Raw genomic sequence first — 18,441 nt, 5'->3', positions numbered from 1 at the left:
TTGAGTCCAACAAATACCATATGCGGAAATGACGTTGGTTTTAGTTTTTATTTGACAAAACACTGTAGCGAAAGCAATTAATAATAATGGAGGTAACTAGTGCAGTATTAACAGATCGTGGGGGAAATAGGTCTGCATGTTCAGATCAGGTTATTTCTGCGTGGAAGATCAACAACGCCCCGGAGTAGTAAAAAAGTTTGAAGACGCAGTAGAATATTAGAGCTAGCGAATATTTCTTTCAAGAAGAAGCAACAAGTCGCCCACTCATTAAAGGCTACTCAACAAGCCCATTTCCCATTGATTAAATTGAAATAAAAGTGAAATATATATCAAATAAAATATATATCAAAGTCTAGAGACGTTGGACGGCGTTTTCTCAATCAGTTTTAAGTCAGTAACTGTTGTCGCTGTAACAACACTATGTGGAATATCGTGGGCATACCCGGCAACGGTTCTACGTCCACAACATAGCCAAATATTCATGATGTAAAGATATTGTAGTTTATATAGTAAGAACAATACAGGCGTGATGTACTACATGCTGCTAAAATCGGGCAAAACGATTACAAGAGCATGCTATTGAACACAAATCAAGTGTTTGAGTCGAACATTAAAAGAGAAACGGCCGCTATGCCAAGAAAGGAATGACAAAGTTATCCAGTTACATGGCAACACTCGTCCGCATGTGGCTCAAGATATTGAAACTTTTAAACTTTTAAAAAAAATGTAAAACGATATAATAGAACATGCTACTCCACCGGCCGTTTTTTGACGATATTGCTTCTTCCTATTATAATCTGTCCTAGTCACAAGTCACATTATCTGGTTGAATAGTAATTTCGTTCTCTTGAAGGTGTTGATTCAATTCTTGGATCGCTTTTATAGAAGCTGAATTTTATTGTTGCGAAATCCGCTTGGTACCCGAAATACGAAAAAATACCCCGAAAAGATATAACGAGCTAAGACGAATAAATATATTACAGTTTTTGTATAATAAAACTATGAATTTTTAAACATTTTAAAATAACAGGATTTCAGTTTGTACTCCTAGTATTACTAGTAGTAGAATTCAGATTTTAAATATGGTACAATTTTATAAGTATTATCAACAAATACTATGTTCATGGTATGGTAGAAAAATAGATTATTTAGTTATTTATATAAATCAGAACGCAATGACTAATAATATAATAAACAAATAATTATATAAGTCATCCTACAATCTATAGTAATTAAATAATCTTTATAAATGTACATAAATAATTTGCTATAAGTAGTTGTTATCAATTAAATAGTTTCAAAATAAAATTAAAAAATAACTTACTGGTTTTTTAAAGTAAATAGCATCCCTTGGAGACGGCATTGTGTATACGCGTGACCCCAGCGGTAACCTAAAGCAAATAGTCTCCGAATTTCTTTACTGAAGTCATGAAGAGCTTCCTGCTGAAGATTGTATCTAAAATGATAAAAAATATATCATAATAAGGAAGTTTAAATGATTTTAAAATTTAACAAAACATAATTATTTTTATATTAGGTTGATACCGGATATTTTTTTATTTTACATCACAAAAAAACATATGGTATTTTGATTTCGTTAGTTAAGGATTAATTTTAATAAAATGCTAATAATATATATTTTCGTAATAGAATATCAATAAATATGGAATTTTGAAACACGTATATTTTAATAGTGTGTAACTAGCTTTATAGTGACTTAAGTGTAAGTAGTGTATTGAGTGTTAGGATAATTATATATCTATCAAAGGTACTTTTAAAAATAATTTCCTATAAACTGAACTAAAAGCGGCTATATAATTTATTGTTCAGTTTTATTAATTATTAATATTTAGTAATATTTTAATTAATTCTAATTAAATGTATTTTTATTATATTAATTTAAATATTTGATAAAAATAGAGTAAATTATCATTTGTAAACTATTAAAAAAATCTAATCAAATAATTTCAAAATTTAATGTTCTTCCTATTGTCCATCGCATTTGAATATTCTACACTAAATATTCCATTAATACATTGTTATACTCATTGCCGACTAACCTATAATTTGTTTTAGCAATAATTTAAAACCGGCAATTTGTTTAAGAAGACCCATTGTCTTTACTTACTCTCTTTACACTTCTCGTATCACTACATCACTACATGTAATAATGTTTATATTAAATATGTCTTAGTGCATCACACAAAATTATATAGTTTGATTTTTTTGAGTATGTGTCCTGTTCTATAGTTTATGGGTGTATTTACCATACCTCTTAGCTATTAATTTTTGCGGAATATTCTCATAACTGAATTTTAGCTTCATATCGGTTTTTGAAATTTGCTTATAGAACAATTTCTAATTATGTCTGGATAACGGAGATTTTCTTCCAATTAATTTTTTTTATATCCCAAATCGAGTTTGGTAATTGATGGTATTATTTTCCTTTGTTTAATTGGTTTTAATCCTTTCAATAGTAGTTTAGTAGTTTTCAAATACCTTATATATTATCAGTAGCTCTGAAATGGGGCTGTAAATTAATTTGGCAGCTCTCGTGAATCATGATAGCTATCTTCCAATGTGGACAACGTAAACGTCCCGTATATGTTTCAGCTGTATATATTTAGAATTAATAAAGTTAATATGAGTTAGAATTGCCTTTCTTGATAGACTATGCAACAATTGCCTTGTTATTAAATCATATCCTATCATAATCTTTGGTAACTTCTTTTGAAATGAAATAATTTCTCAAATTTTTGCACGCTAACTACTAAACTATAAATTATATTCAAATCATCTTTCCTTTGATGTGAAATTTTGTTCTAAATGGTCAGCGAATGCTTCAGTTTTTTGCTGATTGTTGCGTACCCAATATCCATCGAGGATTCTTATAGATGCACTGTACAAAACGATCATTTTAGGTTGTTGATGGCTTTCGAGAGCGACTACTTTATACCACTAAATCATCAAACTAACTTGAAACTGCATTAATGTATGAGTTCAGCGCTGAACATTGACCCAACAAATACAATAAACATTGTATTTGTATTTATTGTATTTGTATACCACAAATACAATAAACATTGTCAAACACTTATAAAAGTTACATGTTAAACTTTTTATTTACACCTATTTAGTGCTAAACTATTAACATCAGACACTCTATAATCAGATATTATTCTAGATTTTAATGTAATCTTGACTAATAGGATATTTATTTAAAGGTTGAAGTAAAAGTGTTATTAAATCTAAACGCACTTAAATTTATGCTCTGCCATATAAATCAAGGGATCCTTAAACGACCCTTAGAGCTTTTCCCGCTTTCACGAAAGATATAAAGTTTATTTGGATAAAGGTAATAAATCTCGTAAATAACTTTATTTTACAAAAGTAATTTCCGAAATTGATTGTGTAAATGACAAAGACGGAATAGAGGTATGTTATAAACTATTTTTTTGCAAAAAAAACTAATTATATATTATGGTCTATTTTTGGGATAATATTATATTGATTGTACTAATTGGACATAAATGATAAACTCTTTTGAAATAGTTTTGTACAAAAGTCTAAAATTATAAAAACTTTTGTTTCTCTATAACGATACTTGTAGAAGATCATGTTTTTAATAAGGTCACGATTTTCATACAGTTATTTTACCAATGTTTTGTGGAGATTCGAGAATAGGATAGTGCTGCAATCTGATATCTTGAACATGTATAGTTGATTCTGTTATGTCGATAATTTATATCAACTAACATAAAATAAATTAAATTTAAAAATACATACAGGAACGGATGGTTTATTAGAACATTTAAGAGGGCGAATCACTTTTCTCGGTATTTATTTAATTAATGTATGTTTTATGGTAATTAGAATACGAATTGTATCGTTCTAAGAATAAAATTTCAATTAATATTCTATAATTAATACATTCGAGCGTGTTTGTTAAGACACAATTTAATTTAGTAAGTTGATATCATGAATATAATTATCATTACTAATTATATTAGTTCACAATCAGGACGAATCTGGAGTCTTTTTATGCTTCTATTAACCATAATAATGAAATAATACAACCATAAGATAAATACGAGCTTATATCTGAAAAGGTCTTCTAATAATGTTTAAATTAAATACACATTTATATAAGTAAAATAATAATGTTATTATTAAGCGTTATTAACTAAACAACTAAATTATCTTCAACGTTCGCAAAATTTAAAGAAAATAGATTTAAGGTGTTTAACAACATTTTAGAAAATTACAGGTCAAATATATAATGATCCTAATGTATTAACATTTGTCATATATTTAATGTTATTAGGGAGCTAGACATTATGAGAATAATTAGGTCATATTTACCTGAAAAAGTCATCTTCGTTAAGGTCACCCACTTTTGGCAAACATCGTCCAAATGCTTCATCTATGAATTAAATAAAATTTAATAAATTATTGAATAAAAAAAAGTAAATTAATTAATACAGTATTACTAATGATCTTAATTTTTTTAGGATTTTTAGGTCTTTTTTAGGCGATTTTTAGGTCTAATTCCAACTATAATGACTACAACCCAAAGGCATGAATTTAATATTATGGATATTGTAACACGTTTGACGCCAAACACGGACCACAAAACTTTCGAACTGGAGTTAACTTGGTGGCCCACCAGAGAGTTTTTATAATTATAATCCAATTAAAATAAAACATTCACTTTTAGAATTCAGTATTTTCATTGCTATTTATAAGCATAGGATACATAGAATTTCGACATATATTTTCTAAGTAAATGAATATTCAAAAAATTAATTCTCAAAAACATTACATATAAAGCAATATAAAAATTACATGACTTAAAACGAGCATAACATATATATGGTTTCTCATTTTTAAAAGTAAATTTTATAATGATGCCTCCTGTAGAATTATGTTTTAAAATAGAACATATTTTAATAATATGAACATCGAAACAAACACGGTTAAAAAAATATATTTAATGAAATAGATTTTAGTAAAAAGTTGCGACAAAATATTGATACAATATATATAATAATTATATAATTTTGATATTATTAACATAAAAAATAATAAGTAATATTAGATAGACTACTGATATTTTAACCATTCATATTAATATTTAAATTATTATTTATACATAAGAAATGAGTCTGCCAAATTTTTAAATTCGATACTACATTTCTTGTTTGATTTGAAGAAATCCACAACTGATACCTTCGGTATTTGTATGTTAACGCTGCTCATACTTATACTGCATACGGACTGTATATGCATATACATACTGCTTTAGTTGTTTAGATTTATAGTTATGATTTAGAAACAACTCACTCAAAAACTCTCAAACAACTTGATGACGATAAAGTTATTTTGAAAAAACATAGGAGATACAAGAAATGGAGAAATTGCAACTCCAATATGTGGTTAATTGATTTTCGGACACGTCGACTCTCTTGTGAATACCACATAATTCAGAGAGTTATGATATGCGAATCTGTAAACATGCATTAAACATTTTTAATCTTTTGCTGAAAATGCCCTACAACTTAAGCAAAGCAGAAGAGTAATATAACTTCTACTAGTGCACTACTGATCCTCTAGGGTACTTCAAAATTTTAGAATAATCGTCTAAGAACTACTCGTACATTGCCATCCAAACGGAATCTTGATATTTACAATCTCATACTCTGAATTTGGTGAAATTAGCAAAAGTAAAATAAAAGTAAATAATGAAAACATTACTGCTAATATACACATATCTCAATTAAATAACTTGAATGAAGAATAATATAACAATTTAAACGATTTTAGTTTTGAAACGAATTAAAAATGTCAACTTCTTTGAGAATAAACTATGATTATTTAGAGCTATAATACTATTGTAATTTTAGTGAAATAAATAAATAATTAAATGATTCAGAAAGCATATTTACCATCAAAACACCATTCCTCCTCTAGACATATACGTTCGCTGAACAAACAACCTAAAAATAAAATTGAATTAGTAATATACATTTATAAATATCTAGGTTTATATACATTTTATTTGACAAAAATTAGGGTAAATATACTCTTAGAGTAATAGAGAGAAAACTGAATAAGTGTTTCTGGAGAAAAGTCTCGCTACATCCAATATCCAGATTGCAACGCATTATAACGCAATCCAGACGCATTATAAACACCTGCAATGAACAGATTTCATTGTGAACCTATTGGGTCTTAAACAGATTTTACGCCTAAGTGCGTTACATGACATCACATTTTATCTATAAATAAAATTAAAAACAAAAAACTAAATTTAGTTTCTCGAAATACATATACAAAAGTTCTATGTCTATAATTGCAAACATAACAAAAATAAAAAACAATAAAAAAAGGTAAAACACAAGAAAACAAAAGGTAAAAACAATGCTGAGTGATACACCACACATGTTTATTACAGATAATTTGGGATTTTTTACATGAACTATCTATTTCTTATATAAGAGTCGAAAACTTCTTGAAAGGATAACGATATCTCATTAATGTGATTTCTGTTCATCTGTACATTTCGGTACAATTATTTTTGTACAAAAACAAACCCACACCCCAATAAGTTCATAAGCTGTGTGACTGATTCACAAAAAAAGAAATTGATTTCAGAGAAATATAGACAATATTTAATTAAAAGACTTGAAATGTGTAATGTGTGCCGAAGTAATATTTTGTCACATAAGGTTCTATATATTGAACAACACCGTATTCACTAAGACTTGGATAAACCAGGCTATCTACTTGTTTTATAACGCTTATCCATTATGTCTAAAGTACTTTCAGTATCATTAGGTCGAAGAATGGATCCAACTTTAAAGGATATTTAATTTTTAGAGTTGAATCCATTCTTTGATTTTGAGTATTAATATAATAAGTACATTCACATTAAGTAACACAAACTTAAATAACTTAATAAAAAATCCTTTAAAATGAAATACATATCTAACATATATAATTTAACATATTTAATTTAAATGTTAATAAAAAAAAATAACTAAACTTCATCTCCAAATAATATTTCATCTACCTACACCATATTTTTTGCTAAGTTGACATTACAGGGAGTTTTAGATTAAATAAGAAATCCATATGAAATTCTTTAATATTTTTTGATGTTATATAGAGATTATGTATATTTTTATCCTGTCGTAAAAAAAACTAATTTATTTTCATTCAACTTCAAAACTTTTCTCATATGTTTTATCCTGTGACTGATTTTAAACACGAAATTTTTAAATTATCATTTCCTTATAGCTGTTTTTTTCTAGAGTTTTCAAGTCATCTACTAACTACATTAAAGTCAAATCAAGAGAACATCGGTATTTTAATAGACAAACATGTTAGTAACCACAGAAGACATCCACCTTCTTGATTACTAACGAGATTAATATTATTGTTGCCATAAATTTTTACATTTTAGACCAATACAAATATAGATTCTAATTCGAAAAATATTTGTGCAAAGACTCGTTAAGTTTAAATTTGTTGAGATTTGAACATTGAAATATCCTTTTATAGCGATTTGAGGAGGATATATGAACATTACTATAATGTGGAAAAGGTAAATTTGGAATTAAATTAAAAAGCAGTATGTTTAGAATAGAACAATAATTAACTAATTGACGAATTAAAATGATAAAATAGTATCAAACTAAAACTTAGTACAATACTGTACAATACTTAGTATAATAGGATCGTAATTTTAATGCTGTCCATCAATAGCTTAGCATTTGATGACTCCGGATATTTGATTTCAGATGTTTACATGCGATAAGAAAAATCAAAAAGGATGATTCGTACTGTGACCTTCGACGAAAACATACTTTGGATGAAAGTGCAAAAAGTTATGGGATAGCCCAGGAGAGCCACCTTCTTCGACGCCGAAGTAGAACATTCTTCATCATAAAGTCTTACTGGGAATATGGTGAGATCAACAAGATGTAGTATATTACGAGATACTAAAACCTAATGAAACATTTACTGCGGATATCTGCCGATGCTAATTAAATAAATTAAACGACGTAATGTAACAGAAAATGTCCAGCAATAGCGAATCACAGACGCAAAGTGATTCTCTAACATGATTACGCTCGACCACGAGTCGTACAATATTTTACATTTCATCTGGAAGATAATATAATATAAAGATGTTTATGTTTTAAAACTAATCTTTAACATATATACACCACGACTGCTTATAACAAACAGAATTCAATCAGTCTAGTCAATCATATATGGCACATTACGCAATTAAGCAATTGCATTGAATACAGTATTACGTCTTGGGGGGGGGGGGGTATCAGAAAAAGGTTTACTTAGGATAGGGGAGGGGGGGTCACAGGCGTGGATTGCTGGAATCAAGTAGTATCTGTTACTTGACGGGGCTCTGACTCGTATTCTTTTGAGGACACAATAGTGTCTAAAGACCTTTCACTCCAGACTTGAAAATTTCGCTGGTTTATATAATACAAAATATGAGAAATAATATTTTAGCGGACATATTTCTCTGATTACTTTCAAATATTTATTAAACAGAAATTTCCAAACAATTTCTTTCTTCGTCCTACAAATGATAGCGCTATTACAAGTTCTACTATTCTTAAAAAACCTTTTAGTTCTACTTTATGGAACATAAAATGTATATGTGTATGTATTGTAAAATTCAGACTAATAATAATGCTAATAATTTCAAAAAAATATTTAGTACATTTATGTTTTAATTAATTACCATTTTACTATAACTCTTTTATAATAACAGTCTATTTGAAGCAATAATTTTAGTTTTTCTTAATATTTCATAATAAACATCAATTGTATTCTCAAAGATAAAATCAATGTCATATCGTTAAAAACATCTCTATTTTTGTAAACCAATCCACATTTCTAAGTAGAAAATCTTGTGCAAAAGAATAAATGAAATTCTCACATTACATTATAATCTTAATGGAAATGTCAGGGTAAAAGCAATCAACACATTCGGTATATATAACTGTTGCTATGCGTACGAGCCTTATAATATATATAAAGGATTATATTTCAAATATATTATATAAAAATGTTTTATATATGATGTCGAAAGCAGTATTTTTAGTAAAATCTACGTAAAATTTTTCAAATATAAGGACTGTTCTTGTCAATCAATTGTAGAAATACAATTTTCACAAATGACAGCTTAATCTTTTAAAGAAAAAGCCCTATTTGCAAAAAAAAAAAACATAAATATAAATCTTTGATGAAATATATGATGCCTGAAAATTAAAAAACGAACGGTATTTTCATATGCGGAATACTGAACAAACAAAACAACATTATTTAGTCTAAAGAAACTTAATAAAATTGGTGGTAATTCCAATATGATGAACTATCACATATGACAGCTGCATTAGTAGTTAACGTCAATTAGTGGGTCATATGAATTTGAAATTGACGGTTTCTGATCAGACTTTTTATGAAATAGTGAAATCATTTATTTCGATTTTCGATTGAAAAAATCAGAGTATTTTCGCCGATATATGGCATCAATTATAAATAATTTGATCGCGAAGTAATAAACTAATGTTACTTGTAGTAAGGAAAGTAATGATCACTAAGAAACTAAGGAAACGCAGGTTGCAAAGTTACTTTTAGTGTATGGATATTGAAATGTGTGGTTGGAAAGTGGATAAAAATAATTAGATATTGTGCTATATTTTGTAATTTTATTATGATAAAGTTCCCTTTATGAATGCAGCTGTTTTAAAACATTCTACTTGGTAAAAGTAGTTCACTCAATTATATTCTTTCTGGCAGATATCATATGAAAGATGAACCAATTTCCGGTTACTAAATCAACAAAAGCTGATAAAATTTTTGAAAAGGCCTAGTAAATTAAATGGTGTCAATATAAGTATGTGTTACTAATGGTATCAGTTAATAAGACGATCATTTTTCAATACCCCATTGTAGCATATGGTTGCTTCAGTTATTTGAAGAATACTCTCAATAAGTTCAAAAGTTCAAAAGTACTGAAGGTACTACTACTGATTTTGCCTTAATTCAACCAGGAAGCAACACAGCTACTGAATAACATGCAGTTTGATAAATACATACTGATATATTTATCCCGCTCTCGTCTAGCTTGTTTATTGATGCAAATACAACAGAACAATACTAATAAATTAATTTCATAAATTAAGCTACAATTGAAGAAAGATTTATCAATTTAAAAATCATTTTTAAGAAATTGAAAACTAATGAGTTTTTAGTCAATGTCAACAGATTGCTTTCCATCAAATTAACTATTTAAGACCTTTAATATAGAGGAAGAATGTTAAACCAAATTCCAAACCACAAGTATTGAGATATACCCATTATCATTGAAGAAATACACCATTTTCTCAATCTTGGACGATACTTGGAAGTTTTCTGTAAAGCTGCACTTAGTTGCAACCAGAAACGGTAATCTCGATCAGAAGCTTTAGAAGTTCTGTGTGTACAAAAGACACATATGTAATTGTTTAGTGTTAATAAATTACTTTTCCCCTAACCTAACATTTTAGACATACTATTTGTTATTCCTTTGTTTAAGCACATTTTTGTAATCACTGACATTTAATAAAAGAGATTATAATTTGAGTTTGGCTTTAATTCCAAAGTTTTAAATAATGGCTTTACGAAGTTACTCGCAACTCAACATGAATCTTTAATCATATATTCTTTCGGGACACCGTTATATAGAATTTTCAATAAAAGAGACCCCATCTCGTAATAAATGTTCGTAACAAACTTTATTAGAAATGTCCAGAATGTCGCCAAAGTTTTTCTCCAAAACTTTTCAGTTAAGACTCCATTTCGTAACTTCTATCGCACATGGTTTTCCACTTAGAGACGTGGGTGGACTGATAAAAACTCCGAGAATATAAACGGCGTTCTGCAGTAATGCATACAACTTTAAAGTACCGATAAAATAGTTCATTAGCAACGTTCATTAAATACATTAAGTAATAGGTTACGCCAAAATTTCATATATAATTAAATTTCAGATAAGTATTAAAATAATCTCAAAAATCAAAACAATTGGCCAATAATCTTTATAATACGGTTTAATATATTTTTTCATCAGAGTTTTTTTGGAATGAAAATTAACTTAACTTAAACCATTTTCTTGAAAATTTCATTTAAAATCTATAAAAAAATTTATACATAAATAAATAAAAATATTGATAATTTACTAACCATAGCAATCTAAATATTTTCAAATTCTTTCTTTCGTAACTAGTCCCTTCGACGTTAATTCAAAATGACTAAGGGCTAATATTTCAATTTCTTTTTTAGTAAAAAATGTCTTAACATATTTAACATCTTCAACGAATTGATGATAAAGAACATAAAGAAAATAATAAAAATTATAGAACTTTAATTTTCCTTAAAAATTGCCTAATTAATCAATTGATTACAAGAAAAAATGTTTGGACCTTATTCACTACCGCACCAAATAAAAGTAACTCATATTATCTCCAAAATAATTGGTTGGTAAAATATCATAAAATATATAGAAAGTTAGCATTTAATAACTTCGTGGGAATGAAACGGAATTCAAATAAATGATTTATAGTTAAAAAATAATTTCATTCTTCAGTCCAATTTACATCAGTTTCATAACAATTCTTATATATGCCGTTGCTATCCTGGTATTCTGGACCTGGTGGAAGATTCCACATAAACTATTACTTCTTTGTAGGATGAAAATACGTGTATTCGTATTTTCGAAAAAAAATTTTGAGATATGGGAAAAATCAAAACTCAAGTGATGTAAATCAGGCTAATAGGCTGGATATTGAAGGAACTCGTAATTTACTAGTATTTTTTCTTGTTTTGATTCAAGATCATGACAGTAGATCCAAGCCTTGTGTAAAGTGATCAAGGGACGCACAAACCCAGTTAAATATTTTCACAGCTACAAACGAATGTGTTTTTGTTAAATTTAATTTAATGTGAAAAATTTTATTATATTGTTATAGAAGATTAAATTAACATTAAAAAGCAATATAGTATATTCTGGTAATGAAATCTTGTCCTATTACTTCTCGGCTAAAATCATTCCATTTAAAAGTTAAAGAAGTAAAATAAAATAAATATTTGTGATTTCTGTTTCTAGTAGCAATTATTCAAGTTGTTATATACTATATAAGAAGAGTTACTAATTAAATATACTCCAAAATTTCTTATATAAGAATTACACTAAACACATATTTGCAATTTTAAGAACAAGAGGGTCATCTTCAGGGTATTTTCTTTTATTAGCATAATGTATATAATTATAATACAGTATAAGCATCCATATCAGATTTATATTTCCAAATATAAAGCTCATATTTTCCAATATGTTTTTATAAACCCATATGAGTATATAAAGTTAAACAATATCGATATTTCGTTATTCATGGATTTGGGATAAAAGGGATATAGAATCCTGTATTATTATTCTATTCAAACCTAACATAGTATGCATATTAAATATTCTAGTTTATTTCAATACATGATATCAAAAATGTATTAAAAAACATATTCTGGAAAAAAAGATATTGAAAATAGTCTTCTTCAGATTTATAGCTTGCAGCTATATATAGTTAAGTTTTTTTAGCTTATTATTTTAACTTATATTTTTAATATAAACTTTTTATTACCTTCTAAAAAGTCAATTTCATTTTAGGATTATGAATTAGTTGAAGATGTAGACTTGTAGGAATATGTATAAATTAGTAGAATTTTGGTCGAATTTTTGGAAAGAAAACTAGGATAGGAATAGTTAAGAGAACGTACCTAAGCAAAATTAGTGATCTGTTTAACCATTTTTTGGAAAATGGATCAGCTTCCTGAAACCTCAGAAAGCCATAAAAAAGGACAAATATGTATTTGGTGATATTAGTAAGGCAGCATACTATTTTATGAGCTCTTAAAATCTACTGAACTGCTACAGCAGACATCTACAGGGGACAAAATAATATGAACACCATGCAAATATGTACATCCTGTTGCATTGTAACACTGCTTTGATGTAAAGAGTGTGCCTAAGTTTCCGGCGGCATTCCATAATATATATTACTCTTTGCTGCCATGTAGCTGATTAATGCTAAATACTGCCATTTTCTCAGATGATTATCTGCCCATACACACAGCCAAAATGGTTCAGTCTTGGTTTGAAAAGCATCAGAATATTATCAAACAGCCTTCCTGGCCAACACAATCGCCAAACCTCAACATAATTGGACCGTTATAGGGAGTTTTATAACAGAGAGTGAGGTGAAGATTACCATGTTCAACATTATTAAAACAATTGGCGATGTTTTGATACAAGAACGGGACAACATTCCAAGAAGAATTGCAGCTATTTTAAAAGAAAATGACAAGACTTGTGTATATGTTAGGTGTTCATATTATTTTGTCCATCTCTTTATAAGAACAATATTTATCATGTCAATAATTTATTCTTCAGATATGGCTCTCTCTGATTATATCATTTGTTTTGCTCAATAATATATCTAGATAGCACTTAATCACAATTCAATTCAATAAATTATTTAATGTATACCTTTTGTATCAATTTATATTTTATATTTTGATTTAAATAGATATATTGATACCAAATAATAATTGTTTTTATTTAATTAATTATTCGTTAGTTTAAAAAAAAGGAAATAAAGTAGTAACTGTTTATTAAAACAGTCTTGAAATTTACTTTACATTTAATAACAAAACAATTCATTCGTATTTGCTAAATAATAGCACTAGGTAGGGTTATAAATATTGTTAAGTCACGCTTCTGTCTAGCGGCAAACGGTATGTAAATGAACTAAAATTTACGATAAACAGTATGTAAATGTTGTGGTACTTTATTACTCAAAATATATATTCCCTTCAGCTTTTTAGGTTGCGCTAATTGGTAAATAGCTGTAAAAAAAACAACTTGCAGATTATATTATATTTCAATTATACCTTCAAAGATAAATTACATTTTACTCTCAAAATTGATATCTATAGTTGTTTTTTAATACTATCTGTTATCTTTGATTGAGATTAAAGATTTGGTATCTTTGATTTGTTGCATGTGATATTTTGCTTATATTTTGAATGCAAATTTGGATTTCAAAATGTTTGGCTTGAAAATGGCGGTACGGTAAGTTGATTTCAGTTTGACATAAAAACCCAAACTAGCCAATATTATATGACTAAGATTGAGAAACGATTACAAACGAGCTATATATTAGGTGCTTGTATGTATTTTGATAATTTTTGTCAATTTATAAATGTCTCAATCCAAATGTTTCTACTATGTTTTCTCGTCTTGCGGGAAACATACCATGATGTTGTGTAGAAATAGAAATAGAGGTGTTCGACAACAGCAACAGTGTATTCTTCATAATCCTTGGAACTAGTATCCCAGCGTTGTTCTCAAGGACATGACGTCTCTTACTCACTATTGCAGATCTTTTTACAACAATATAGTGTTCTTTTGATGTCCGGTAGATATCTGAAGTAACATTTTTATTTGATTTTAGTAGTTCGTAATACACTATACTTTGATTATTCCACCATATGCACAGCAAGACTTGGTCATGAATATTCTGCTTCGGTGTCGATTTGTATGACTCCTTGCACTCTGGTTTGTCGTAGTAGATCCGTTTTCCGTAGCCAGTCGCGATACACAGAAAATTTTTCCTTTTTTACCTGACAAGCAATGAAAGTCATTGTCATCAATTTCTAAGCAGTCTAAAAGTTTTATGATAGTTTGAACTGAGCCAGCATATAATAAATCTTAGAAGATAATGAATCGTATAACCATTCATTATCATCGAACTGTTCGCATCCTCCAGGCGGTTCCTTCGTTACGAAATTGCAATTGTAGGTTTTGGATCATTAAGGTCTGTATGTACTAAATAACTCAATATTATTACCAAATGAAAGATTGTTACTTTATGTAGTGATAATGTTAAAACCAACGAATTCAATAGTTAGGTTTGGTCTAACTATTGAATTCTTTTTGGTATTTTCACCAATAGACATCGCTGATTAAAATATATACAAGCATCAATTAATTAATTTACCTCATCTCTAGCGTTTTTATAGACTTTTTTAAATTTATTATAGCAATCTAGTAAATTAACACTTATAAGCTATATGCTTTTATCCTAATTTGCTATGGTTTAAAAATAATAAAGTACTTTGACATACATTTTGGACTTATCTTCTATGTTACCTTTAATTTACACTTTTTAATTTGCACTCTGTTTTAGTAATAACTGAACTAGATCAAGTCGTTTTACTCTATTTAATGTTCTGACTAAACCATCATCATTTAGGAGCTGGAGAACCTCAACATTTATGTGCTGATGGAGCCTCTGTTCATGAATTTGGACAGAGTCTTTAATAATGTTATTAATACTTTATTCATTGAGGTCCTTATTAACAATACTTAATCAATACTCGCAGTATCTTGTTCTAGAAACTTTTTTTTCTAATTGGTAGTGTACCAATGTGTAGTCATATTTTCAGTAAATTAGTGCAGGAGATAATTAGTCAGAATTTTCTTTTATATATTTATTAATAATGTCAATATTGAAAGTGTGCAATTTTTGAATTTGATAGAACACTTGATCCTAATACTTTTATTGATACTTTTTTTAAATATAAACGAGTACTTACCAACATTTCCTTCAGCTACAATACCTGGTGGTCCTAGTATGGCAAGTATAAGAAGGAGCAAAATTAAACGCAACTGTGGCCCGGGCCACGGCATGGCCTGAAAATAAAAAGAAAATGATAATAAAGTTCACATTTTATCATCCATTAATATTTTAGTACTCATATTCTTACCACTAATATTTTTCATTATTAGATTTTCCAATAAAAATTTAGTGCGCGTCCCATATAATTTAATAATAAACGTAAAATAACGTAGAATAAGATATTTTATAACACATTTTCTTATTAATTGCTGTGATGATGTTGATACAAATATCCCCTATTTACTCCCTTATTTAGCAAAAATACTGAGATTAAAAACGCCGTGCGTAGATGTTTAATTGACGTGACTTAGATTGGTACTGATAGCCATTATGATGACGATTATGATTTGTTTTACAGCTAAAACTTGTTATTCCAAGATATAAATCACTTGATAAGCTGTAAATTCCGCTTATACAAATGCAAACTTGGTAAAAACTGCATATTCATGTTAACACAGTATATTTTAAACTCTGGAAATCGAACAGTCATGATTCTACTGAGTATATTGCTTTACTCAAGCCGAGAAATATGATAAATAATTATTTTTATGTTAGAAATTAATCTCTAAAAATGCATGTAGAATGCAAAACAAAAATACTGGCTTAGAACTTTTACATTTAAACAAGAAGAAGTGTAAAATAGACCTTCAGATACTGGAAAATGTTTTCAGAATTTATAATAAGTTTCGAATAGAATATGAGGTATACAAATTTGTTTGTTGGTGCTTTGTGCACTAATTAATAAAACAATATGAATTTTATTTATATGAGTGGCAAAAATACTTATATTACACAGATAATTTTACTCAGAAAAAGTAAACGTTGGCCATTAAAAAACAGGAAATTAATTTAATGCTTTAATGTTCATGTTGTTGTTATATTTTGTTATATTATGTTGCTAATTGGGGGTTTATTATCTGGACTCTTAAAATGTGCGCTGAACCACAGTCCTATGCATTAAATCCGACAATGAGTGGCCAACTGCTAGATCCCTTCACCTAACTGAAGTTGCTCCTACCCACCCTAGTTCCTAGCATAACTGGAATTATTTTCTTCATTACATTGTACACTTTTGCTTCTAGGCAATCACAATTTTAGATAATTACGTACAATATAGTTGTACATACCTCGAGAGGATTCGAACCGCTGACTATGACATCAGTAGAGGACCGTTATGTCACCTTAACCACTGCGGCTAACTAAGCTACTATGTTATATTGTAAAGTACTATTTTACCATATTTCCGTTTCTATTTGTGATCGTAATCAGTCTGAGTAAGATCAGATGCTGTTATTCATCAATCGGTAAGGTTACCTTGATTAGTAACTTAATTCAGAACCCACATCAAGCATTCTTTCACTCAAGCATCAAGTCCTGTCACTAAAAATCCAAGAAATTGACATGACTAAAATCAATGTACAACATGGATACACATTATAGATATGTACTGATGTTGGAAAATACTTATACCAAAACAAATTAATGACTATTAAATAATGTAATAGATTTTTTGTTATATTGGGAACAAATTTCTACGATATAATATCATATGCGTAAATACTTAATTATAGAGCTTTAGAAATACTTAATATTTAGAGCTTTATCGAAAATATAAACACTAAAACACTACATTTAGTATAACAAAATAATTATCTATTTACAGGACATTGCTAATTTTAATTGAGATGGGGTAAGAGCATAAGAATTATCAGTTATTTGTAATTCATAAGGAAATGTAAATGTATCACTACATAGTATAAAACAAAGTCGCCTTTTCTGTCCCTATATCCCTATGTGCGCTTAAATCTTTAAAACTACGCAACGGATTTTGATGCGGTTTTTTTCAATAGATAGAGTGATTCAAGAGGAAGGTTTATATGTATAATACATGCATAATATACTAAGGCAACATTGCTAATTTTAGAGGTTTCTAACGTGATGTCGTAAATTAATCTATTTTTTTAGGCTTATTTAGCAATTAGCAAAAACGCTGCCTAACCCTACGAGTTAGATCAAATTAATGTACTACAGTATTGTACACCATAAAAAGGTCTACAAAAAAGTCCGCGATGGTATATGTTTATCTTTTAGGGAAAGCCCACATTAACCATTTTTATTGTTTACTTTTTACGTGAGAAAATGGCTTATTTACGAAGCTATTTTAAGCAATACGGCATTAATCCTTATCGAATTAAGTACCTTAAATACAGTGTGCAATTAATATAGATCAATATGGTTCCTTACAGCATGTAAATTAAACAAATATTTTCGGAGATATTACAAATTTAAAATTTGCGTTTAAAAATGTGTAATGTAATAAAAATTGTATGAGTTTAGATATTCCAAAGATAGCAGGAAATCTTCATAGTAAGTATAGGGGAAGAGGAATTGTTTTACTCCAAATTTAATGCGTGCAGGCCAAGGGCAGTAATGAATGAACCAAAAATACTGGATCGATTTTAATCATGTTTTCATTGAGTGACATAGGCATATATATTTTATGCCCATGCAAAGTCGGAGCGGGCCGCTATGTTTTTATATACAACGTTCATATTTTTTCTGTAGTGTATTTAATTTAGTATCAGCATTGCACCCGTGCGAAGCCGGGGCGGGTCGCTAGTTCATTCATAAT

General features: G+C 28.4%; 1 protein-coding gene across 2 annotated transcripts in view; it reads right to left on the bottom strand.

Moving 5' to 3' along the window:
• Nucleotides 1-18,441, bottom strand: part of IA-2 (tyrosine phosphatase IA-2) — a 90,240-nt gene that overhangs the window by 23,053 nt on the left and 48,746 nt on the right. For both annotated transcript variants that reach the window (XM_076393943.1, XM_076393942.1), the window contains exons 2-5: nt 15,727-15,823; nt 5,946-5,996; nt 4,363-4,423; nt 1,325-1,456 (exon numbers count right to left, since the gene is read on the bottom strand). In XM_076393943.1, the coding sequence (XP_076250058.1) occupies nt 1,325-1,456; nt 4,363-4,423; nt 5,946-5,996; nt 15,727-15,820 (338 nt within the window). In that variant the 5' untranslated portion in view covers nt 15,821-15,823. The remainder of the gene's footprint in view (nt 1-1,324; nt 1,457-4,362; nt 4,424-5,945; nt 5,997-15,726; nt 15,824-18,441) is intronic.

The sequence above is a fragment of the Rhynchophorus ferrugineus genome, unplaced genomic scaffold (genome assembly GCF_030347505.1).
Source record: "Rhynchophorus ferrugineus isolate W39M unplaced genomic scaffold, kcgeb_rfMv2 rfM2, whole genome shotgun sequence".
Taxonomy (NCBI): domain Eukaryota; kingdom Metazoa; phylum Arthropoda; class Insecta; order Coleoptera; family Curculionidae; genus Rhynchophorus; species Rhynchophorus ferrugineus.
This window is presented reverse-complemented; position numbering and strand designations above follow the sequence as displayed.